Raw genomic sequence first — 25,062 nt, forward strand, 5'->3', positions numbered from 1 at the left:
TTTTTGTTTTTGTCCTTTTTTTTTTTTTTTTTGTTGAGGCGCATTGGCCTTGCCCTTGTCCAGGTAGGCCTTGCCCTTGGCGGGCAACAACAACCCTCACGTGGGTGAAGCTATCTTGCTTGACCACTTACAAAAGAAGATAAAAAGGAAGAAGAAGAAAAAATAAGAAAAAAAAAATTAAAAATTATACATGTCAACGATGGTTATATTATGTAAGATAATCAACGTACACATCAGCGAATTTCAACTAAAATATGCTAGATGAACTCAATCAGCAAAAGGTAAAGGTTTATGATTTAATTGATAAAATTGAAAGATTAATTGCAATAAATTTGAGGAAATAGCTCGACCACGTGCGTGTGCGCACGTATAAGTCAATGGAATATTAAAACGAGCGAATGCTATCCATGCATTTGAGCGATTAGATGGTGCTCATGCTAGAGTGAACAAGTGTCATGGCATAGTAGTGCTCGTGCCGATGATGTCCATGTTCCACCAAAACATTTGATCAGTGTATGGAGAATAATCGTGCAATAATTCGGTACCATTATGTGCGCTGGTCGGTTTCATTATCCTCAAAATCCATACATGAATCGATTGCTTTGGCAACTTTACAGCACATTCCTTCTGATCACACGCTTGCCCTCCAAAAATATGATAGCAATTGATTGATAGCGCGGGGGTCATGCGCGTTTAAAAGCACCGTAGCACCGCCCATACTGTACATTCAACAACACATCAACGGTACACGAAGCAAAGATGGGAAACGCGATCGACGGTCCTCGTCCTCTCGACATTGCTTGTCCCTCACACCAAACCAAAACCAGACATTGATTTCCCACGCAAGGGAAGGCTAATCACGCACACATCTAAACAAAATCCCTCACCGAATCTCTCGGTCTATCGAATTTTCGAACCTTGGTACTGCCGCAGTCGTCGGGGAAAGCAAAATTCCACGCGCGCTGATCGCCACCTCCGACAGAGCTGTCGTCGCGATCGCTCGCGACGCCTGCAATCACGTGGACGATCCCAACCGAAGCCGAGCGCCCGGATAAGGACAGATCCGTCCTTGCGTACAGAGCAAACCACACGCTTTCCTTCTTTTTTCTCTTGGGAGTTCCTGAGGAAGCGACACGAGGCTTCGCACGTTAATGAATAAAGATCCGGTGCAAAGACGGTAATAAGAAAGAACCTGCGACTCCCCTTTTTCTTTTCCTTTGTTGGGTCCTGTCCATCTTATCACCAGGCGCCATCATTGACGCGGGGGCGCAATGATTTTGCCTTTAAAATAATGGTCTTGCTTGTACTGTTTTACTAGGCAAAGACAATCAAGAAAGCGAGTCAGAGAGAGAGAGAGAGAGAGAGAGAAAGAGTTCTCTTCGATGGGAGAATGGGGAGCGAATTGCTGCGTGTTCTTGTCGTTCGATGATGCGAAGACGGGTCGGAAGCCTCTGCACTCCGCGCTCGAATTCGATCGACGGATCGATGATGCGATGATACTACCCGTCGTTTGAGTCGGATCCGGCTGGCGGAATTTGGGGGACTTTTCTTGGTTTTGGTCCCAATTTTTCCTCCTTCCGATCGCGTCCGTTTCTGGTGCACGCAATCTTTGCCGTTCCTCCGCTTGTGAATTCGCCGTTTCTTCTTTTCCGGGTAAGTTTCTTTCTCTCTTTCTCGTCGGGTTCTGCTCGAAAGTTTCGTTTTTGTGTTTTTTTGACGTGGCGGGTCGATCTTTCTTGAGCAGGTTCGTCGATCTGGTTTATCTGGGAGGTTGGTTTCTTGGTGTGGTTGGATCAAAAGTGAGGGACTTTTTGGTGATGGTTTTGTGCTTGATCTGTTCATTAGAATCGTGTTAATCTTGGGTTTTATGAGGATCGAGGATTCGGGGATTGTTTGATCGGGTCTCTGCTTGAACGACATGTCGCGTAGAGATTGTTTCTTCTTTATCTTGAGCTGATGATTGTTCCATTCAACTTAACTAATGCTCTTGAGAGGAACTTGTTAGCATGGGAATATAATGGAAGCATCTGGTGAGGATAAGATTTTTCCTGACCTGTAAAGTTCTGATAATATAAGTAGATTTTCATTCAAGCTTGTGGTGAGGGTGAGATCACTTCTGGTAGTGGTGGTGCTAGTGTGTTCATCTGGGCCCGGAACAATCTACAGTCATTTGATATGTGTTGTGAGATCAATAGGACTACCTACTGAAAGTAAAATTGGTGCTGCAAAATGGATCAGATAGTATCGCAGTTTCTGTTAAAGAGTTTGCACATTATTTTGGATTCCAGGATTCCTTCTCTTCATCCGAATGATCAAAGAAGCGACCGCCGTACATCAGTTTCTCGAGCGAGAAAGAATGACAAATGGTTTAACTTAGTGTTGGGGGACCGTCCTGCTGCCCTGGAAAACTTGAACTTTTGGCACAGGAATTTAATGGACCCAATGATTATCGACATAATACTTGTTCACGAGGGGCCTAATTCATCATCTGTCGATGCTTACTCTGCTATAAAAGCATCTGTTGAGACGGTCATAGAAAGGTGGGTTGTTCATTATGAGTCTCCTAGAGTTACTCCTAATATCAATGATTCTTCTCTTCACAAGAAGATATACAAGAAGTTGATTGTACTATTACGTTCTCTTTATTCGCAAATGAGACTCCTCCCAGCTTACAGGACATTTCGGCAGCTAAGTTCATCGAGCCAGACATATAATGTAAATCTCATATACAAAGTATCTACCTTTTGTAATCCGTTCTCACGGGCAGAGGGGGAGATGATGAAAGAATATACTTTTGCTCCTGTGGAGACCTCTTCAGGACGTTTTAGTGTAGCTGTTTCATATCGCAAGACATTGTCTGATTTCAACCTGGAGCCTGCAACTTCGATGATTCCGAGGATTATTACTGATTACGTAGGTAGTCCTGCCACTGACCCACTTAGGTCATTCCCCTCTTTTGGTAAGGGTGTTCAAGCTACATCTTTTCCTTCAAGTGGAGTAGGGCAACCTTCTTCAGCACCATTTCAACGTCCACACAGCTGGACAAGTGGATTCCACAGACCAGCTCCGTTTTCACAAGGTCATTCCCTTGGTGGGTCCCCACCTACATACGGTGCATATGGTTCTCCATCTCCTCCTACTGACATGTATTCTCAACGAGCTCAAAGCTATAGATCCCCATCTCAAAGAGTTAATAGCTATGAAGAGTACCAACTGTCACCCCCTTTCTCTCCATCTCCTTCCCCTTCTCCGCCAGCATACTTTTCCAGCGGTAGTGTTGGCAGAAATCGTGGACGGTCAGAAACCGCTCCTATGACCATTCCACATCCAACAGCAAGTGGAAATGCAAGATACTTATCTCCAAACTTTTCTGATCCAAATAGACATTCTCTTCCCCCTCTATCACCTAGGCACACAAGGCTTGACCCCTCATCCCAAGAGTCCCCATCTGGACACAGATCATTCCGGAGACCGGAATCTTTGAGATCTGGGGAGTTGCATTACCACTATGTTAATCAGAAGGTAATGCCCTCTACTCTAGCTACTTGTTGATCCGTGCATTTTTTTCTCAATACGAGAGTAACAATCTGTAGCATATTTGCTGAAGCCAAATGTAATTCCTTTTGGTAGGTCACAAGAGATGGTCGAGATGATTCGGGGCGGTTTTCAGGCTTGTTATCTTCAAGTGGCTCTCCGCGCATAGGGTTTTCTCAAAGTTCTAGTAGATTGTCTTTCCAAGATGATTTGGATGATGGTGACTTTTCATGCCCTTTCGATGTTGATGATGTTGATCCACCAGCCAGGTACTTTCTGGCCATTTGTTTCTCTTGATTTCAATTGTACATTCGCCTGCATATAAATTTTTCTGTGTCTCTATACCCGGTGTGCTTTTGGATTATAGCTTGGTGTGAATGGTGTATTAAATGTGATCCATGGATTGGTGAATGGTTATGCTTTCAATTTGAGTTCTACTTTAAGAGCACAAGTTTCGGTATCAATTCTTCATATGCATCAAGGGGCTTTGGCCCGAATCATCTGTCAATCATATTCTCATCTGATAAGAGCAATCACCTATTAACTTGATGAAGGGCAAAAAAAAGGCTTAACCGTAGTGAAGGAACTATGGGGATCCTTTAGTAAAGTACGTACAGCCATTTCTATCTAGTCTAGAATGGCAGCTGTAAAAGCTGTTGATATTGGGGATGCAGCTGAGCATGGTAGAACCAGTAGCTTTCAAAGGGGATGAGATAGCTTTAAGAAAACCAGGATTGCCTGTGCGAAATGCTTTTCAATTATAATTTGATGTACAGAATTTTCATGCAAGTGCCGGTTAAAGTGTTCCCCTAGATCTTTCTGATAAACTATGATATACAATCTGCATATTGCTGAGCCAACGGACCCCTGTACATGATGGGAGTTGGAATATCTATTGGACTGTATTTTGCACTATGCTTAGTTGCCCACTGCCCTGAGATATCTCAGTCATTACAACTGCCAGGTCTCATGTGTTTCTGTCCAGAAAAGATTTAAAAACTGAAAATACTTAAAGACTACATTTCTTTTAGAATGGCAGCTGCAAAAGCTGTTGTTATTGGAAATGCAGCTGAGCTTGGTTGAACCAGTAGCTTTCAAAGGGATGATATAGCTTTAAGAAACAAAGATTGCCTGTGTGATATGCTTTTCAATTAGAATTTGATGTACACAATTTTCATACGAGTACTGGTTAAAGTTTACTTGCTGACTTCACAGAACATTTTTTTTTTTTTGTTCCCCGAGATCTTTCTGATAAACTACAATATACAATCTGCTAATTGCTAAGCCAATGGTTCCCTGTACATGATGGGAGTCCATATATTTAGTGGACTGTATTGTGTGCTATGCTTTGCTGCCCACTGCTTTGGCATATCACAGAATTTACAACTGCCAGGTCTCATGTATTCCTCTCCAGAAAAGATCTAGAAAGTGAAAATACTTAAAGATCATTTTGCTTGTATGTTGTGATGTACAGAGGAAATGAAACCTGACTCGTGTTAGATGAGCCCAAAATTAATTGCTTGGAATTTTTGTTTACATCTGTGAAGTACTATTGTTTTATGCAAGAGTTGCCATGCCCCATTTTCAGTCTCCAATTTTTGGGGCGTACTTTCCGCAAGTACCAATTAAACAATGTCAGTCATAGTGCCTGATCCATGGGATAGCTTCGAGGTAGTTCATTTGCATGGTCCTTGTGAGATTCGTGTGATCTGAATCTTACCTTACAATCGTCTATCTTCATTCTGTAGCAATACTGGTGATGGCAGAGAAGGTTCAGAGTCCACTTCATCATCGTTACCTATGGGCACAAAATCGCAAGGTGCTGCTGTCGGGATGCTCGTTCAAATGTTAAGAGCAGCGCCTCCACTTCAACAAGATGCCAGTTGTTACTCAACCCAGTCCTTGAACACGGAACAAGAGGGAGCTGTGGCTACAGCCTCAGGATTCTTTATGCCACGCAAGACCACAGATGCGCTGGAGGAGCTTCGGAGTTACCGAGAAATGAAGAACATCTTACTCTCAAAAAGCGGAGCTCGTGTCATAACCAAAGAAGAAGCTTGACCTTCACCTCATGTTGTATATGAAGGTACCTTGTTTTCCAGTGGACAGAGGGCATCACGAATTACAAATTGCCGAGAGCAAGTTATAGGAGCAGCTGAGGTGGTGGTTGTACACTGGAAAGAATACAGACATTGGCGAAGATAAGAGTTGAGCTTGTGTACATAAAAATGACTGCGAAACTGATTGTGGGCATTGATTTAGCCTTGCCTTTGTATTCCTCGTGTATCATTAGATGGTACCAAACTCATATAAGCTGAAATCAGTCTATAATAGCTTTGCTTCCGTACATCTTCTTATTTGGATATGACTCGAAAGAGTGCATCTCATGTCTTAACAGGTACTCCGTTATGTTGTTAGAATACCAAGATTTGTTGCAGACACAGAATAATTTGTGTTGAACGAGAAAACCGTGATTGATTTGGAAACTTGACATATGATCCATCCGCATAAAGGCTCCATTTGCAGGACAACTAGTAGAAAATCCGGTTGATATGCAATGATCACACAATAACGAGCAATTAAAGTCAAAACGAATGATCCCCGCAACACCACATCATTGCAGTCAATTAGATCACGGTTCACCGACGCTCCCAACACAGTCATCGATCAAGTCACCGCCTAGCCGAGCATCTCATTTGATCTACACCATCTTTACACATCTAAAAGGGTCGAAATCGAAAGGAAAAATAAAGAGGGGGTTTCTCCTTTTTAAAAGTTCTAGATTCCATCTCTTTCTGATGCATCGTTCGACATGAATGGATCAAGCCAAAGCTGCAAAGGTGAGATTATTTTCTCGTCACAAGTTGCGATGGATCCTTCATGGATCGAGAACGTGATTTCTTCTCCTGGGCCCATCGGCCCATCGGCCCATCTTCAACCAGAAGTCTGCCTCGCTCCTTCGATTCTGCTCTGTTCTCCTCCTCTCTCTCTCTCTCTCTCTCGCTCTCTCTACAGTAAAATCAAACGTCGCATCGATGCTTCGATCTCCATAGTCCAGTTCGAGGATTGGAGCGGGTTCAAGTTTTGAACTTTGACGGTCCTCCTTTCGAGGGTACGGGAACACCAAGAAGACCGGCCGCGGGATTCTTGTTTTTTTGGCGCTGATATCTGAATGACGCGTGAAGCGGACCAGGAACTTCCCTCGCTCTCGAGGCGCGCGAGCGAAGAAGAAGAAGAAGAAGAAAAGGAATGCGCCATGGACGATCTATCGAGCTGCCCGTTCTGTAGCCTGAGCGTGCCGTGCGGGGAGCTTGAAAGGTGACGGATTCTTTTCCGTTCTTGATGGCGTTTTCAGCTGCTAGAGAGCTCGACGCTGGCGGGGGCTCTAGCTTTTTTGGCGTGGAGCGTTGATTTTGGGGGGTTGAATCGTTAATGCAGGCACGCGAACGGCCATTTCGAGGATGAAGAAGCTGCCGAGGACGCGGAGCTGGCGCGGCGAATTGCGATCGCCCCTCCGAGTCCGCCTCTTACCATGGTAATCCTGTGGATTTTGTTTATATGGGATTATATATGCTCTCAATGTGCAGTTGTGTGTTCATGCGCAAATTGTACGATTTGTCCAACGAACAACGTGGGATTTACACCATTATCTTGAAACCGAGAAGAAATTTATTAGGAGTGAACATATACATCGGATTGGAGAAGAACAAGAACCGTTGTTAGCATAAAAAGGTGTTTACTTTTGTGCAAATACCAACATACAGAATGTGCTTAGAAAGAAGGGAGTTTGCTGCAATAGATATGTGTTTCTTTTTTGTTTATGGGCATGCCCGTAATGCTAATTTCAGTGACTTTGATGTTTGTTTCATAGACCGATCGACTGGGAACAGATAAGTTGAAGGAAGTGAACTGTCATAAAGCTGCTGAAGTGGAGGCGACAAGGTGTGATGGAAGGACGCCTGGGGATGTGGAGGATGAGATCTTCCTTCTAGTCAGTTTGCAAACGATAAGTAGCTTCTACAAAATTGAAGATGGTTTAATGGCCCTGTTAAAGAGACGTCTTGAATCAGAAGCTGAGAAGTCTACATGTATAATTTGTAGTTACCTCGATCATTTTGAGAGCATTGAATCTGAGGATGTTGGCTGGGGCTGTGGTTGGCGTAATATCCAAATGCTCAGCTCTCACTTACTAGTGGAAAGGCAGGAAGCAAAAGAGGGGCTATTTGGTGGTTCAGGATTTGTTCCTGATATCGTGTCGCTTCAGAGATGGCTCGAGATTGCTTGGAAAAGGGGCTTTGATGAAGTTGGATCAGAACATTTCAATCACAAGATCTACGGTTCTAGTAGTTGGATTGGAACTACTGAATGTGCTGCCCTTTTTCGTTCTTTTGGGCTTCGGGCAAGGATAGTGGATTTTGGTCCAAAGAACCTTGAATCACTCTTTCTTTCTGTTCCTGGTTCCAGAATAGACTCAGAAAATGTGGAAGCAAGAGGGAAAAAAAATGCAGTTCAGATTCATGGCCCAATGGATAGATATTTAGCCAAGAGGAAACGGATTTCTCCTGAAGTTTGTTCCTCCATAGGGCACACTGGCTGTTCTTACATTCAGCCTGATCAAGTTTCAGATAGAAGTAATGAGGATCTGGGCATAAGTTCTGCCAGATCTAGTAAGGGTCAGGAGGTCCTTACTGATTGGGTGTGGAGATACTTTTCGGATAAAAGCTTCATAGATAATTCTTTCAGTTGTGTCTCAATTAGCAGAAAGACGTAAGTGATTGCCTTTTTATAATGTTGATCCTGATCATATCAAGTAATGCCTGGATCTCTGGTTTCTGATAAATACATATTTGAGTGCTTTTGTGAGCAGGCCTCTTTATTTTCAACATGATGGACATTCAAGAACCATCGTTGGGATTCAAGTCATTCATCAACCGAAGGGGATACAGAAATACAATCTCTTAGTACTCGACCCTGCTCATGTAAGTATCCATATTGTGGTAGTGAATTATCCCTTATCTCTATTTTCAAAAGGTATAAAATAAAGGTGTGTGAATTTGTTACTAATGCGTAAAATACCGTTGGATGTGTCCTGGCACCACCCAAAAGTTGCATGTGAAATATGTTCAAGTAAGGACTGGGAGCTTTAGACTGTTGTGATGGGATATCAGAAAGTATGGGGAGGTCTTTATCCAAGATAGCAATATTGTTAACCTAGTTAGATTTTGCAGTAGAACTTTCAGGTTGCTACCAAACCCAACCTGCCTTACCCGATTGGTTCTATGCATGTTCACAAGGGGCCCAAGTAGGTTCATGGATGAAAGGGCAGAGAACCAGCCTTGGGCCGGTTTGGTTTCCGGTTTTGTACTGTAATTATAACCTATTTTTACTTTGTTAAAAATATAACGAATAAGTTAGACATGGGGATCAAATCTAGGTGGCCTAGGTACTCTATCAGTGCTTTAACCACTATGCTAAGGGTTGTTACATGAAGTGTTTTCCTTAATTAAGAATTATTGCATAAAATTTGTTTAGAGTTGAGCCAGTTCCTGGTTGGTCCTAAGGGAACCTTCCAGTTCTCAGTTTCACATACCAGGAACCCTCTTTGATAGGGTAGGTTCTATGTTCTCGGTCTGGTACCTACGTAGCTTGGGACTGATCAAACTCTATTTTGGAGTGTTCTTAACACAGCATTAGAGGATTCTAACAAAAAGCTATATCATATAAAGTACCTCACTCAAAGCAGAAGTTTTGTCATGGCCAACTGATGTTTTTGACGGACAAAGGAGACAGAATGATGAATGAAGCTTGGGGAGGAAGAAAACATGATGCTTCTTCTTAAAGTAAGAAGTGGAGAAGGAACATTGGGTAGGTCACAATTGGAATGCCTCTTCTGAAACTTAAATGCATTAGAAGAGCCTTGTTAAAAGAAAAATGGCAGATAAGGTAGAACATATATTAAGAAAAAGCAGTCTAGCACTCTACCTGAATGTGTGAATACTGATCATGAATATTATCGGCAAAAAATTTTGAGAATGGGTAGAGGTCCTTGGAAAGCAAAAGATCTGAATAATAGTATTGGTTTGTCATTTCTGTTAGCGAGTTATCATGAGCCTATGGCATTGATAAGATTAATCCACTTTGAACACCCTCTCCTCTCGCCCCTGCAAACTAAAAAATTCACCTACGCAAGAACCTCACAATCAAAATGCTTATAGATAATATTTTGACTTCACAGTAGTTTTCAAAACATTCAGTCAAATTTCTTTTCTGTGAGTGTGTGTGTATTCTTGCCTGTTGGTTCAGCAAATTTTAAAGATGTCTTACTTTCTGCTTCAGAGTAATTAAAAGTTCATAATCCTTAATAGAGTGGAGAGGTATATTGTTGCCTGTTGGTTCGGCAAATTTGAAAGATATCTTGCCTTTTGCTTCAGAGTAATTAAAAATTCATAATCCTCATAGAGTGGAGTGGTTAATATCATCAAGTGTTTTGGATATTCAAGTCCACAGTAATCAGTTATTCAGGGATTATCATTCATTGTTTAATTGCCCGAACATTGATCACTTCATTGCACGATAGTCAAAGTTATAGTTTGGCTAGACTTGTGCATGATCAATTGCAAAATGCTTCTTACTTGTCAAATTAATTATGATTTGTTTGTGTGTTTATGTAGAGAACAGCTACACTGGAAAGATCACTGAAAAGAAATGCCGGGTGGCAGAAGCTTATCAAAAGGGGCATTCGTACTCTGAAGAAGCCACAATACCAGGTAAGACTGTTTTTCCGGGATTCTTTTGCTAAATCCTGAAGTCATGACTATAGTCCTGAATTGCCTGATTCAATCATTCGTTTCAGTTATGTTATATTGATCCCGGAATTGCAAAAGGAGAAGAGTTGGAGCAGCTCAAAACAATGGACAGTGTCTACATTGAAATCTAGAGATGAATAGAAAGTTGACTGGCGCCTCTGTGAGGTATTGCCGACCATATTTAAGGTCATGGTATTTTGCTTTTTGACCACATCGAATGAGGAATGATGCAATGTTGCACATAACAAGATCGACGCACTGCTGTCAAGGCACCAAAAGGAAAAATGTGGTGCTAGATAGCAAGACTGACATAAATATTGTATATGTATAAGCTGTCTTTGAACTAATAGTGATTGCAATATATTTCTGAAAGATTGCACTCTTAATAAGCTCTATCGCTGGAATGACCTTGAAGGAGGATCGAACAGGGCCAGATGTACCATTTCTCACTCTATGCTCGAGAAGAAATCTGTTCCTGGATTTGTGCAGGATATTTTGGATCTCTCAGGATCCAGGAACTGAAGGCGGGATCTTGAAATAGATGTGTACATATATATAAACATAAAAGAAGGAACTTGGCATTATAGTTGTCTTCCTGGGCGTGACTTTGGTGTCCCCAGTATTTCTTAAATGCACTCATCAACGCAGCATGGGTTTAGGCATTAATCTTTCAGAAATATATGGACGTGGGGTGTGTGCTTGGTCCTATTTTTGCGGCGCCTTTTGAAAAAACAATGAAGCTTAGCATCTGTCCTTGCTGGACCACACTGATTGTGGTCTAGAGCATGGTCATTTGTTTTACTTTTGCGAGACCACGAACGTACTGGGGGCCAATGAAGTACGAATCGGTTCTTGCGTTTACTCGGTTAACTCCTCAGGCTGCCCGAGTTGGTTAGACTGATAGCCAACCTCCCATATACATAGCCAGCATGGTAGGCACGCCATTATTTGAAAACCTTGTTTGAGTTTGGCATAGATTGAGATAGCCAATCACAGTTTAAACGGCATTGAGACCCGACTCAAAGCTTTCAAAACAAAAGAGGTGTCTTGTTGCGCATCTAGAGGTCCAACGCATTAAGGGATTTAATAAAGTCGACTTCGATACCATGTCGAATGAGTCAGTCGAGTTTAGGTACGTGCTTTCTTTGGGATGTTTTGTCATGCCTAGCTAGCCAGAAATGACTATCAATCCATTCCAAGATAAACTTAGCGGACATTGCCATTTAGTCGCTGTTCTAAAAGAGAAATGGTAGACCAAATTATGTTTCGCTAGTTTGGGTCAAATATAGACACAGTGGTCGCATGGTAACATAAAAAGAAAATCGATCATTTACGTTTTAATGTGATTTATTTACTTGCTATTCTAAAAGAGGAGTAGTAGACCAAATTATGTTTCGCTATTTTGGGTCAAATTTAGACATAATGGTCGCATGGTAACATAAAAATAAAAGGAAATTGATCTTGTATGTTTCGATGGAATTGAAGAGATGTGGCCATTTCGCAACATAAGGTTGAAAACTTAAAAGCTTTGAGCACATCAAGATCCAATTTTTAAGCGCTAAACATAATTACCAATTCGGAGTTGGTGCGACCCCATCTTTGCTACCTAACTTGTTGGTAACTTCCCAGACGATGTAAACCAATACCCTCCTCCATAAGTATTTACCAAACGCTACACATGCACAACACATCCTCTCGTGATTTGAATTGATAGTTGCAGCAATGACCTTCGTGACGACCTAGAGTGGGAAGTACGGAGGGACAGTCTAGTGTAACGCCTTAGCAATATACAAGCAAGGCTAAGCGCCATAGCATCTCTCCTTTGCAAATCCATTCCACGGGGAAAAGAGTCTTGCAAACAAATACTAGCAATAAACACCCACATTGTCTATGGGGGAGTCCCAAGCTAGTTAATAAAGCTTGGGTTTTCTACTTTTACACAATGATAACCCCAGGGGTTTCAAAGTGGACTCTTGACCCCATGTTAGGACATAATGAGGACGTAGCTCCTAAGGGGTGGAGAGTGTGATAGCTCAGGCAATGAGTGAGGAGGAGGGATGGTAGTACGTCCATGTCTCGATCCTTGGACGTCTGTTGGGAGAGGGCGCGTCTCTTATTTCACATCGCTTATGGAGAGTTCTGAACTGGCTTTGTTCTCTACTTGTACATATACATTTTTTGGACAAAGCCCATACGAACAAAACCGTGAGGCTCAATGAGGTCCAAAGCAAACAATATATATATATATATATATATATATATATATATAATGGTCTCTCACAACGTATGTGATCATAACGGGTACAGACTCCCACATTGTGTGGAATCATAATGGACACAGTGTGCTTGAAGCAATGTGTGGTACCATAACACCATAGCGAGCACGTTGTGCCTGAAGAGGTGAAGAATGTGATGACCTAGACCCAATAAGTAGGGGTGTGCAACCGGACCGGGTAAACCCGGTTCCCGGACCGGCCCGCTCGGAAAACAGGGTCGGGAACCGGTTCCCATTGAAACCGGTCCGGGAACCGGTTCCCAAAAGTCAGAACCGGTTTGAACCGGTCCGGGAACCGGTTCCGAGGGATTACCCACACGGGAACCGGATCGACCGGACCGGTTCGGGAACCGGTTTGAGAACCGGATTGTACGCCTTCTTGTCGACCTTGCGGCTTCACTGGTTGCTGGTGTCGCGAGGAGCCAAGCGGCGGTGCTGGTGCAGTGGCGGCTTCACAGGGGCAAGGGCGACGGCGACGAAGCTTCGGGCGGTCAGAGGTGTCGGGTCGTCGCGGCCACAGCAGGGGCGACGAGTGGCGGTGCGAGCTCGCGGGTGAGGGGGCTCCGGCGGTGGCGCGGTGGTGCGGCCGCGGCGACGCAGGCGCAGCGGTCGGCGGCTATGGCGTGCGGAGGGAGCCCGTGAAGAAGATGAACAGTACACTGTTCTATTTCTTCTTTTTTCTTTTCTCCCTGCCGGCTTGTCACGTCTCCCTCACGTCCCTCTCCACGCTGCCCACGTCTCCTCTGCCTCCTGACATTGACCTTGACTCTCAAGCTTTTCCTCCCTTTTTTTTTCGTGTTTCTTTTTTCCAAGGACCGAAGAAGGCCCCTTGCCGAGTGATCCACAAAGAAAAACCCCGAGTAGAATTGCTAAATTATCGCAACTTAATCTCGAGTGAACAACTTAGGATTTGATTAATATATACGAAATGAGGTAGAAATTTATTTATTAATAACGCTTAATATTTCAATATAAATTAAAAGAATTATGTTGTTTTTTCATGTATTAAAATAAAATTCGAAATCGTATAGATGGACGGTTGCAAAATAGGTTCCAATATAAACAGTCAACCCCGTTCCGGACCGAAAAAAAAGGGTGGGAAGGAACAAGGCCCAAAAAAACAAGGGTAGGGAACATGGTTCATAAAAGGAGAACGATTATAACGGGGTAGGGAATGGGGTCCAGATCTAGACCCTACCCATCCTGGACCCGCTCACCCCTACCAATAAGTATAGAGGGATATGTCTCATACCTCATATGTTTAGTTGATAATGCTTGGGTTCTTTATTTTTTATAATGCGTTTAAAAATTATATAGGCCTCGGCCCAAAGCAGATGCTCCCGGATCCTTACAGCCTCGAAATCAGCAAAATCCCATCCACGAGGGGTGGCTGCAGCAGCATAAAGTTTTCGGAGCCAAAAAAGAGAAAAACCCTTAAAAAGTCGGCCCTCTGTGCATTAAATAAGGGGTTATCCTCATCTCCTGAAATGGAAGGCCGGGACCAAGTTCTTTGATGGTTTCTCCCCTGATGTGATGAGCGGAAGACGATGACCTGGCCATAACCGAGCCAACCTTAGTAGCTTCAGAGCTTTGATTGTGTGCGGGACCATGGAATAAAAGAAACAACATGTGTTGCACGAGCGTCCTAATTCAGTATCATTTGTCCTTCCGAGAGAGAAAGGGACGTAAGAAAGTTAGGTGGGAGATTCTGCTTGCATTCGAGATCTTACCCTGCTCGTGGTACTTCGTTTTCAATCTGAACCTGTACCACTCGAGCACTAAAGAAAGTAACAGATCGCCATCTCGTTGATTCCTGATTAAACTGCCCTTTTTCCTCCTGGGACGTGAACCCAAATGCGATCGGGTTTGCACGAGACACGGTCGGGGCGATCGCATCCCATAAACGAGTCTCCGCGATCCCATCGCGGAAATATAAAATGAACTAATGACAGGCGAAACTTACACAGCTTTTGGCAAACGTGATGAAGTCATTCAAAAGCGCCAGGGGGGTTCTTGTTCTTTTCCCATGTGCATCGCTTCGCACATCTGTCATCGTCATTCGCGATCGTATTGATAAAAAATGCGAAGACCCAGGATTCAGAATTGGTTTTACCGTCGAAAGATCTTAAAAAGAACCATTTTTTTCAAAGCATGGTCATATTTTATTGTCATCAAAATGCGGCCTCCTTCTGGGACTCTAGGGAGATTCGTGATTAATGCTAACGCGACTTTCAAGGCGTTCGCATTACTGTGGCGTTTATTTTATTATAATCTGCTCTGGGATTCTTCTATCCACATGTGGTCCTGGAATTCACACTTGAAGATACAGATCAAGCGCATGCAACACATTCCCAATTTCCACTTACTGCCAAATAATAATGTCGAATTTGTTTTCTATGGACAAGTTCTGCTGACTATGCTAATAATTTTTTTTTATTGGTAGTTGGGGAAGTGATGAGATATGAGAGAGAGAGAGAGAGAGAGATGGACAAGAGCTGCAGAGGTGTTGTCAAGAACTCGCACAGTTCGTTCAGCGCTTCACGCGCTCGCGCCGCACGGTCTGGTCTGGTCTGGTCTTGATATGCACGTGACACGAGTTACTGCTTGTTTGGTCTTCTTTTGTTAAAATATTATGGTTGACGTTGACCCAGATAAATGATAAATGGTGGTGGTGTGTGGACTAAACAAGTCATCGAAGCCTCAGTCCATTGCCTGAAGCCTCCCCGTTAAGCGTAGACAAAGGCAAATCTGAGCAGTGGCAGTTTGGTGGGTCTATCTTCCTCGCATCTCGTATCTCGCGTCTCTCTGTCTCTCTGTCTCGCTGCCGATGGAGGCTTCAGCTAAGCTGCAACAAGAGGGAGAAGAATATGATCTGAAAGTGGAAGTGGAGGAAGAAGAAGTGGGTCTGCTGAGAAGGCAGTCCACGACGCGAAAATATGGTGTCCATGAAGGTGGTGTTTCTGGGAATGGCGATTCCAGTACAGACAGCAGCAGGTCCAGCAAGAATGGCACCCATGCAGAAGAAGAGCCGGAAGCAGGACAAGAATGGGTTGAGGAGGTGAATGGTGGGGAAAATGATGTTGAAGAGAAGGGACCAGAGGGACCAGAGACAGAAGCAGAGCAAGAACCAGGAGAAGAACGAGAAGCCGCACCGGAGCGAGACGAAGTGGATGAGAATGGGAGCAATGGCGGTACGAACGGAAAGAGAGATGTCGCGGTTCTTGCACCAGCGGCGAAGACAGAACCCCACTTCCACAGTGAGGTCAAAGTGAATGAGTCGACCTGGACCAACACCGTTCACTTCGACAGCGGACGAGGTAAGCAAACCGCTAGCGATATCACTCAATTCGAACAACTCATGTAGCATAGGATTTTCAACTCGCGCCATCACATTCGTCTCATCAATTTCACGCGATGTGACAGTGAATGTGGTACGTCGAATGTTTGAAAGAGGAACTGCATTTTTTTTCTGTTAAATTTTGCAATCCTGCACAAATCATTCCCTTCTTTTTTACGTAAAGGGTGGACTTTCTTGCTTCTTACTTCTGACCCGTACAGTGATCTTTGCCTGTAAGCGTGCTCCAGCTCGATAATAATATATTAACCAAAATGCCCCGGGTCTTTGTCTGGCCGGTGGAGTGTGAGAAACGGACCCTCTTTCACTCACTCACTCGACTCCCCCAATCTTTTGTCTTTCCGTCGCTTAATTTGATCTGCTTCATTAGCAAATTTGTGTTGGACTTCGCAATGGAGGATTAGTCCCATTGGACTCCGTTTGATCCAGCTTGACAAGGTTCCTCTTTTACCTGTGAGCCTCTTTGAGTATCTGGGTGATTCTTGAGTTCTTTATTGGTAACATCGTCTCGATCCATTTTCTGGGTAGTTCCAATGTTGAACGCTCATCTCGTTCTTGACGCTCTAGCTTTCTGTGAGTAGACATGATTAGAGAGATGCATTCTTTGTTGATGGGAAAGAAGAGAAGGAGTTGGGCTCGTGTTAGACTAGATGGCAATGTGTGTGATTATAAAAACTGATTGCTAGGGCATAGATTTTATGGCATAGTAGTGGTTTCTGTCTGTGATTCCATCTGCACTGCACTTGAATGAGGAAATTCCCCTGGTGACTCTCGAGGGCTTGCGCTGGTTGATGTAATTTATAGCCTGTAATCCTTACGAGCTTCCGACCTATGGAGCATTTACTGATTAACTAATTCAAGTTAGCTTATCTCTTGAGAGCTGCATTTCTTTGAACGTGAGTTTCTCCAAGGTGAAAGACAGTCTAACCTGATGATTGATGGGTGTACCTATAGATGGTCACAGGATGCTGTTATATCTTGCATTAGCTACTTAATCATGATGGGGACTTGCATGCCACTCTGGATAAGCAATTGATGACAATGCTTGTCTTCCGAACCACTGCAGGTACAGAATCCATCCAAACAATTGTCAAGACGGAATACAGCGATATTAAACGAGTTTCATATGAAACGGAGACAGTGCATGAAGCTTCAGATGTTGCAACAGAGACGTTCAGCGCTTTTCTAAGCTCTCAGGTTGATCATCAAGATGAAGGAATTTCTGAAGATGAGATATTTTTGGACTCCGCTTTATTGTCTCCAAGAAAGTCATCTGAAGAGACAAACACATATTCTAAGGAGAGTAAAGTAGTTGAAGAAGTTGATCTGATAGAAGAACTCAACCCTGAAGAGACAGAATTTGATGTCAAGAAGGTACTGGAGAAGCAAAATACTCATGATTTATACTGTCCCAATTGTCGTTCTTGTATAACAAGAAGGGTAATCCTTCGGAGAAAGAAACGGAAGCCGCGCTATGTGCGTCACAGTGACAAAATTGGAAAAACAACTGGCTCTCAACTACATGCTCAAGCTGGAACTGCGGTAAAGGAGGATCTTAAACCAATTACTATTGGCATCAATGAGGCTCCAACTCCTGCAGTCATAAATATTCCAACGCCTGCAGTCAATGATCAACCTGATGATAGGGATCGAGAAGCTTTTAGATGTCTGTCATGTTTCAGTATTTTCATTCCCAAAGGTATTTTTCCATTTCTCATTGCTATGGAAGCTCATAATTTGTGCTGAATACTTATTTCTTTTAAGCACCTTCTAATTCTCTGTACTGCTTACAACTTGGTTTGTCACAGATATGACTCTTTCTGTTGGTTAAGAACACGTTTAGGAATCCTTGAGTATGAGCTACTTAAAACTTACTAAGAAAATCTTTTGTAACAGATTGTAATTATCTATTTGGAATCCATATCAACAGGTGTGATACCAAAGAAGCCAAGCAAATGGCAAAGTTTCTAAGAACTGAGACTTCAAGACTAAACAATGAACTGAGAGGATTATGTTCTCTCTCCATGTTGTGTTTAGTGTTCAATCATAGAGTGGGAACTGAACTACTTTTTTTTCTTAGCAGGAGACGGATTTAAATTGTTCTGGCCTTTTAAAGAGAGAGAAGATGCTAAAAAACTGCCAGATCCTTCAGAGGTACCCGTGGCAAAAGGTAGTACATTCTTCTCTTTTTTTGGCTCCATGGAAGGGGATACCAGTTATTTCTGTTGCCCTGCAGTCCATGATTAACCAATTCCATCATGAGCATTTGCCAGAAAAGTTCTTACAACTTCTTACACTGCAACCAATTCCTGTAACCATAAAAAAAAAAATTAAAAAAAGAAAAAAATTCTTACAACTTCACAGCTTTACATTCAGTAAAACAGCTTCGAAAATGTGCATGCCTATATGAGCTTTATTAAGGACCAACAGTTGCTGTCATTCTCATACTTGCATGTCCTTCTGACACTGCAAACTCCGTGCATCTGCGGCATAGAACTTATCATCCTCATTTAGTAAAAGCTCTTTGACAACAACGTGATATGGATTCTTTCGATATGCTTTTCAATATAAATAGGGACTGCATCAAAGAACCACAGACACTCTCTAAGAGCCTGTATGTCAGTGTCAGACGCCCTGATATGTGTCCGACACTCGGTCAACTCTCCCGACATGCGATTTCGACATACACGGGATCAATTTTAGAAATCTTCAATAACTTAGGGGTCAAAATATGAAGATATAATAATATAAAACTATAAAAAGGGAGAAAGAAAACCCTATCTTTTGATGGTGAAATGTGCATTTTTTATTCGACTTATCGTTAAATGTCAAATTTAATAGTGGAACATGGATTGCTTCTTCTTCTTCTTCTTTTTCCAAATTTTATGAACTATTAGAAAGAAATGTAGTTGAATTTGTCAAATTAATATAATGAATGATATTAACAAATGGTGGATTAATGTTTTTAGTGTAAATTCATTCTAGGCTTTTTTAATTATTTATTTATTTGAGGATTTGAATCAAATTAATTTAATTATAATTTATCATGTATATATAAAAATATACATTTAATATACGTGTCCCAATACATTGAAATCCTCTATTTTTTGAAAAATGACGTGTCGACGTGTCATGTCGTGTTGTATCGCATGTCAGTGTTGGTGTCGGTGTCGGTGCTACTTAGGACTGCATTGGTTGTCTTGGAAAGAGTTATTTTAATCTATGAAAGAGAGAGACTGCAGCGTGCGCTTACACTCACCGGAAACTTGTCACTGTGGTGTCTATTGTTTACTAAGTTTTTAAGGCATAATTTCACATCAATTTTAGTAGAAGATATTGAGAATGCCCACTAAATCTTCTAAACATATTCATATGTTCAGTACACCATGCTGTCTTATTACTTCATTTTTCTGTAAGCATGTTAAATCAACAGCAACATTCTAATGACGGACTGTGTTACAATCATATTTCAGGCAAGGTGAATTAATTTTATCGACTGTTTTCTTGATGTCGTTGCAGATAATGCTGTGACAGAGACATCACAGATGCACATAGAGCATACAGATTCAACTAAAGTAACTGAGCATCCGGATGCTTTTGTCTCACCAACTGAGGGCACTCCCAGAACCACTGAAGTACCATCTGATACGGGGCTGCTGAATAGCAAAGTCACTCAACCCATGGAAATTGAAAAGGAAACGAATGACTTGAACAAGGAATCCAGCATCAATACAGAACGAGATCCTGGTAAGTGGATGTTCCTTTGGGTCATTTTTCTAAGAATTTAGTATTTTCATTGGTGCCAAATGTGCATGGAGAACAAAACAAAGCTAATTATTTGCCTTTTCAGACATATATAATAAGTATATATCCAGAAAGAAAAAGGATTCATCTGATCTTTTCTATCTCTTCTCTTGCCATTATTAGATGTATGGATTTGGTGCATGATGAACCAGATAAAGGCTACCTCGGTTGTCCTGGAAATCTTTTCCTCTTATCCATGGAAGAAAGAAAGTGAATGACCGTTAGAAATGTTCAATGGACTTACAGCTCAATATTCTCCCCTTCCCTCTAAACTAAAACAATTGGGGCTTGTCAGCAAGTCCTCAGATATTAATCCCGACTCTGAATAGTCATTATCTTCAAGCAGAAAAGGTAAGAAAAAGCAGAGAAGAAAATATCAGAACAATCAACCTGGACAGAATTTAATGAGTCAAACATACTAGTCTTTGATAAAATCAGAACTATCTCTATAGTGTTAACCACAGAGCAAGAATTCCAGTTACAATCACCATACTCAAGGTGTTAGACCTGGCTCCAGGAGAATTAAGGTCTAAATTATGCTTCAATATAGCGATATTTGAAGTGCATTATTTTCTTGATAAAATGCTGCAAAGTAATGCTGTGTGGTATTAATTGAATCTAGTTTAGTTTAATTTAAGAAGTGAATCTCATTATGTCTTTTGTATGATGTGTTATTGAAATGCTGGAGCTTTTGGTGACATCAATTTCAGGTGAAACCTTGGCAGCTAATGGACAATCTCCTGAAGATGCAAATACAAAACCCCTGACTGTTGAACTGATACCACCTTCAACGCCTACTGTGCCAGTGGTTGGAACAACTTCAAAAGAGATTTACCCAAAACCCATTACGGAAAACACAGAAGAATTACCTGCTGTGAGTGCTCCTCCTGCAATTACAGGGGTTAAACCATCCCCAGCTCAACCATCTCCAGCTGAACCACAGAAAGGTGAGGACTCTGCAACTAAATTAAGGCAACATGTAAAATATCCAACAAGCAATTAATGTTGGAAAAGAATTAAGAGATGCTGTCAAAAATGGTATGTGAAATTGGTGCCTTCTTGGTCTCTGTAGCATGTAATTGGAGAATGCACACACAAACTTGTCCACACGATGCAGGCACTCCTGTTGACATACTAACAAACTTGGCGTGTCTTCACTCAGACTTACTACTGCTGGCCTAATCACTGTTCTATTACATGTCGTGTGTCTGTATTCATCTCTCTGTTGATAACCCATGCGCTTGTTGTGTAATCATCCATTTTCCAAGAGTGCTGCTTAAATATTGGGATGCTTTTGCCGGTTCTACTGAACGCCATTCGTAATCCCTTTAATTTCTCTGTAGCTGGAATCTGTATAAGTTCTTGTTTAGGAGCTCCTGTTCCTGAAAGGGTAACTCCTGTGAACTTTTATGGTTCCTTCACTAGCAGAGAAGGTTACGTGTGACATTAGTACATCTCATTGACAGAATATTCATGCTTACTGCTCTTTAACCTTGCCAGAGCCAGTTGTGAAAACTATTTTGTTAGGAGATTTTCAATTAAGGTGCAAGTCACCACTCGCCGACTTTTCTGGGTTTCTGCTCACTCTCTCTCCTCTGAATAGACTTCTTACAACAATATTTCTGCACCTACTCATAGCTCGATTATTAAGTCATGACTTTGTATCATCACAAATGCAGAAGGTGACGTGATAGTTGAGATTGACACACTCACGGCACCCACAAGTGATGTTGCAGCACAACCTGGAACTCAGACACTATCCGAAGAGCCACCAGTTGTTCAACCTCATCAACCTCGTGAATGGGATATTTTAAAGAGCATTGTCTACGGTGGCTTGATAGAATCAATAACAAGTCTAGCTGTTGTGTCATCTGCAGCGGGAGCTGGTGCCGCCACATGTATGTACCCAAATTTCGTCCACTGAGTAATGTGCTCTAAACTGCTTATCCTTCATGTGTATCCCAACTTCACACAAATCTGAAATACATTTGGGTTCATTTCAAAATTTGGCTTATTTTATCTTATAAAAATTTCTGACATATTTAACGTAAAAAGCTGCATACATGTGATGTTTGATTTTACCGTTCAAAATTTCTGAGTTGATTGCTTAGTGCCCTGCAAGTTTACTCCATCCTTGTGTTAGTTTTTTGTTTGGTTCACATTACTTCCGCCTATGTTTTTTATTCTTTGGTGCCTAACTGTACCGTTAGATGTCGATGATGTTGCCTGACTGTGTTTCTGTGTTTACTTTTCTTAGAAATAGTTTCGCTATGAATAAGTTTACTGCATTTCGGTTCTCAGGGTTTCTTACTGTTCTCTAAACTTTTTCATATACAAATGCAGTGAACACCTTAGGTTTGGGATTAGCTAATCTGTTTGGAGGACTTATCGTCATTGGCCATAACGTGAGTAATTCTCTTTTATCCATGTCAGGCATCTCGTAGTGATCTTTACATCTTCCCACATAATATTTATCACATCGCCGATTTCTTCTAAAATTTACTAAGTTGCTTTGCCAATAGAAACTTCGTCCCAAAAGGACTTGAGGATGTGTTAATTAAAATCAGAACCGCATCTTCTTGTAATAAAGCCAATCTATTCGAGGATGTGAGAACTTATCATTACGTGTTAGCTTTGGCTAACTTGTGTCCAGCTCTCGTTGTAATAAAGGTAAGTTTTTGCAGCTTAGAGAGTTGAAGAATGAGCAGCCCAGTCAAGGTGCCGAACAGGTAGACCGGTACCAAGAGGTGCTAGGAAAGAGACAACACTTTCCCCGGCACGCAATAGTAGCCATTTTATCCTTTATAATCTTTGGCTGCGTGGCTCCAATCACTTATGCATTCTCATTTAGGGAGAGTGACAATAGGGATTACAAGCTGGCTGCCGTTGCGGCTGCTTCTCTGTTATGCATTTTTCTACTTGCCATAGGGAAAGCCTATGTCAGGAAGCCGCCTAAAGCTTACTTTGAGACAGTGCTACACTATGTCATTATGGGGTTCATGGCATCAGGAATCTCTTTCTTAGTCGGCGAACTGATTGACGAGCTTCTCACGAAGCTCGGCTGGTTCAATTCGACCTCATCTCTGTCTGGGACCGGGGCTTTGGAGACTGGAACGATGCAGTCTGGATGGGCATCCTACTGAAGTCATGGGATCTCAAAGAGCACTTCCAACACGGAGTGGACGGAAGCAGTTTTATTCTGAAGGTAGTTGTTTCATTCATGTCATGCCAAGGCACGACTCTTTTTCCTTTCCAAGATTAGAGAAACTAGTAGGATCCGGCGTCGCCTTCACATCTCTTCCTTCATTCTCATGTTATGTCTTAGATGAATAGTTTCTAGTAAGAAGAGAATGCCTCACAATTCATACTAGGAAAATTTACCATATCCTTTCCGCGTCTCGACAGCCGGAAATAAACTAAATGAAGGACATGGCCCTTCTGTGAACTTCTGTATTTTTACTTTTCCTTCGACGATAAACTGTTCTCTCTTCAAGGCGATTGCCAAGGGCATCTTGCGGTGCTTGTTTTCCTCTTGACGCATCATTGCGTCCATGAAAGCAACTATCATGCTCCTAGACATGTTGCCCCGTATTTCTTCTTCTGCATAAGCACGAGTCGACGTTTTTCTTCTTTCTTTCCTTCTTTTTTAGTTAAGTGCGAGATGGGCAAAATTTGAAACAATCAAGACATAATCCCAGCACGTAAACGAATTTGGTTAGTGTCGCGACCTAATTTTTGCGGGTTCACCACCTAAAACTAGGTTAATGGATTGTTAAGCCTAAACTTAACTTGGGCTCTCCCAAGCCCATACCAATTCGCAACTTAGGTTTGAATTCTTAACATGCAAATTGATTTTATTTAGGAGTCGCCACTAATCAGTTTATGGTAGGTCGATTAGACACCTAAGTAAAATAATGGGAGAATTACTTTACTCCTACGAACGGCAAAACTAAAGTGCGGGGACTTGATTACATTAGATTTCTCTAATGCCCTTTCGGTACCATTCTTTTTATTTTAAAAAATGTTTGGCAATTGAATTGATTTTAAACTAACTTCCTAACATGTGAGGTGATCATACATGTGCGCATACCACAAATTTAACACTCAAGAAAATAATTAAATATTGCAAAACATACCTAGGAGCAAGCATCTGCATTATTAAATCGAAATTCGCATGCAACCCTAGATATGATTTCTAATTAACAAGCAATTACTCAATTTTATTTTCACTTTATTTAATGAAAATCATGCGATGCATGCCAATAATCTAATATGACGGGGCAACATGACCTAAACTATATGACATGAAGAAATGCAATAATTAAATGCAATCTAAATGACCTAATTCTAATGACATGCAATGCGATGCAATGACATACAAAATTATTTAACCTAAAATGACATGCGAGCTATATGTCAAGCGACATTTATTAAATGACATAATCTAATGACGGGCAATTTCTAATTAGAAATGAACCTAACAATAATCACTAAAATGACGTGCATTTCATGGACTTAATTCTATATAACGTGCACATGATTTTTCTATTCTAAAAATGCAATCTATTCCTGGAAATTGCAAATAATTTATCCTAAGACAAATTTTATGAAATTCGAAATTTAAAAATGCAAAGTGATCTAGCTAGATTAAGATTCTATCTAATTTAAACTAGGGATTAGAGTCATATTAAATCCTAATTTAAACTAAGACATTATCTAAATCTAAGATGCAATTTATCTAAAAGATGATCTAAATTTAAAATGAAACATGCAATTCAAATAAAAAAACTAACAACCTAAATGAATCACTTTCTTTTTTTTTGATTTTTTTTTTTTAAATTCGAATAAAATCCTATTCTAGATATGCAAGATAACAAGAAATATTCCAAAACAAATTGAATCCTAATTCAAATATTTTTAGATTTTTAGTGGTTTTCAAAAAACAATCAATTAACTAAATCTAAACAATCAAGATATTCAATCAAATAAATGATTAAAATAATCGAAAAAATAACATGTTGTCTCACAGGTCAAATTAACGATTATCCTAACCCTAATTATCACGACAAAAAGTTCAAAATAACTAAAAACCTGATCCGAATTCTTACGGATCAAATTAATAATTACACTGATTCAGCACTTAAAACACTATCAACAAATAATATAATTAAAAAAATGATCCGACATCTTATGGATCAAATTAGTAATTACAATAATTTTAGGGAATACCCCGTGGATAATGCCTACAAAATCCATGAAATAAAGATCACTCTAAAACTTAAAAGAAA

General features: G+C 41.3%; 3 protein-coding genes across 3 annotated transcripts; all 3 read left to right on the forward strand.

The window, feature by feature from the left end:
- Positions 1-1,215: 1,215 nt before the first annotated feature.
- LOC104434114 (autophagy-related protein 13a) lies at positions 1,216-5,891 on the forward strand. The gene is made up of 4 exons (XM_010047081.3): positions 1,216-1,653; positions 1,745-3,522; positions 3,631-3,803; positions 5,283-5,891. The coding sequence occupies exons 2-4, from the start codon at positions 2,230-2,232 to the stop codon at positions 5,593-5,595; spliced, it is 1,779 nt and encodes a 592-aa protein (XP_010045383.2). The 5' UTR covers positions 1,216-1,653; positions 1,745-2,229; the 3' UTR covers positions 5,596-5,891.
- A 611-nt stretch (positions 5,892-6,502) lies between these two features.
- LOC104434121 lies at positions 6,503-10,726 on the forward strand. The gene is made up of 6 exons (XM_010047092.3): positions 6,503-6,852; positions 6,973-7,069; positions 7,406-8,301; positions 8,402-8,513; positions 10,206-10,301; positions 10,388-10,726. The coding sequence occupies exons 1-6, from the start codon at positions 6,707-6,709 to the stop codon at positions 10,469-10,471; spliced, it is 1,431 nt and encodes a 476-aa protein (XP_010045394.2). The 5' UTR covers positions 6,503-6,706; the 3' UTR covers positions 10,472-10,726.
- Positions 10,727-15,314: 4,588 nt separating this feature from the next.
- LOC104434131 (membrane protein of ER body-like protein) lies at positions 15,315-23,310 on the forward strand. Its single transcript, XM_010047104.3, has 8 exons — positions 15,315-15,932; positions 17,037-17,669; positions 18,054-18,140; positions 19,490-19,717; positions 20,485-20,721; positions 21,454-21,672; positions 22,118-22,179; positions 22,459-23,310. The coding sequence occupies exons 1-8, from the start codon at positions 15,443-15,445 to the stop codon at positions 22,915-22,917; spliced, it is 2,415 nt and encodes an 804-aa protein (XP_010045406.2). The 5' UTR covers positions 15,315-15,442; the 3' UTR covers positions 22,918-23,310.
- The last annotated feature ends 1,752 nt before the right edge of the window (positions 23,311-25,062 follow it).

This window comes from Eucalyptus grandis, chromosome 1 (assembly GCF_016545825.1).
Source record: "Eucalyptus grandis isolate ANBG69807.140 chromosome 1, ASM1654582v1, whole genome shotgun sequence".
NCBI classification, from domain to species: Eukaryota; Viridiplantae; Streptophyta; class Magnoliopsida; order Myrtales; family Myrtaceae; genus Eucalyptus; species Eucalyptus grandis.

What these genes read in the sequence shown, in the direction of transcription:
- LOC104434131 (XM_010047104.3), top strand. Translation starts at nt 15,443, where the DNA reads ATGGAGGCTTCAGCTAAGCTGCAACAAGAGGGAGAAGAATATGATCTG. An exon ending in CAGTATTTTCATTCCCAAAG is followed by an intron (nt 17,670 to 18,053) that starts GTATTTTTCCAT and finishes TTTTCTTAGCAG; the next exon opens with GAGACGGATTTAAATTGTTC. An exon ending in TTATCGTCATTGGCCATAAC is followed by an intron (nt 22,180 to 22,458) that starts GTGAGTAATTCT and finishes AAGTTTTTGCAG; the next exon opens with CTTAGAGAGTTGAAGAATGA.
- LOC104434114 (XM_010047081.3), top strand. Translation starts at nt 2,230, where the DNA reads ATGGATCAGATAGTATCGCAGTTTCTGTTAAAGAGTTTGCACATTATT. An exon ending in ACCACTATGTTAATCAGAAG is followed by an intron (nt 3,523 to 3,630) that starts GTAATGCCCTCT and finishes TCCTTTTGGTAG; the next exon opens with GTCACAAGAGATGGTCGAGA. An exon ending in GATGTTGATCCACCAGCCAG is followed by an intron (nt 3,804 to 5,282) that starts GTACTTTCTGGC and finishes TTCATTCTGTAG; the next exon opens with CAATACTGGTGATGGCAGAG.
- LOC104434121 (XM_010047092.3), top strand. Translation starts at nt 6,707, where the DNA reads ATGACGCGTGAAGCGGACCAGGAACTTCCCTCGCTCTCGAGGCGCGCG. An exon ending in CCGTGCGGGGAGCTTGAAAG is followed by an intron (nt 6,853 to 6,972) that starts GTGACGGATTCT and finishes TCGTTAATGCAG; the next exon opens with GCACGCGAACGGCCATTTCG. An exon ending in TGAAGAAGCCACAATACCAG is followed by an intron (nt 10,302 to 10,387) that starts GTAAGACTGTTT and finishes CATTCGTTTCAG; the next exon opens with TTATGTTATATTGATCCCGG.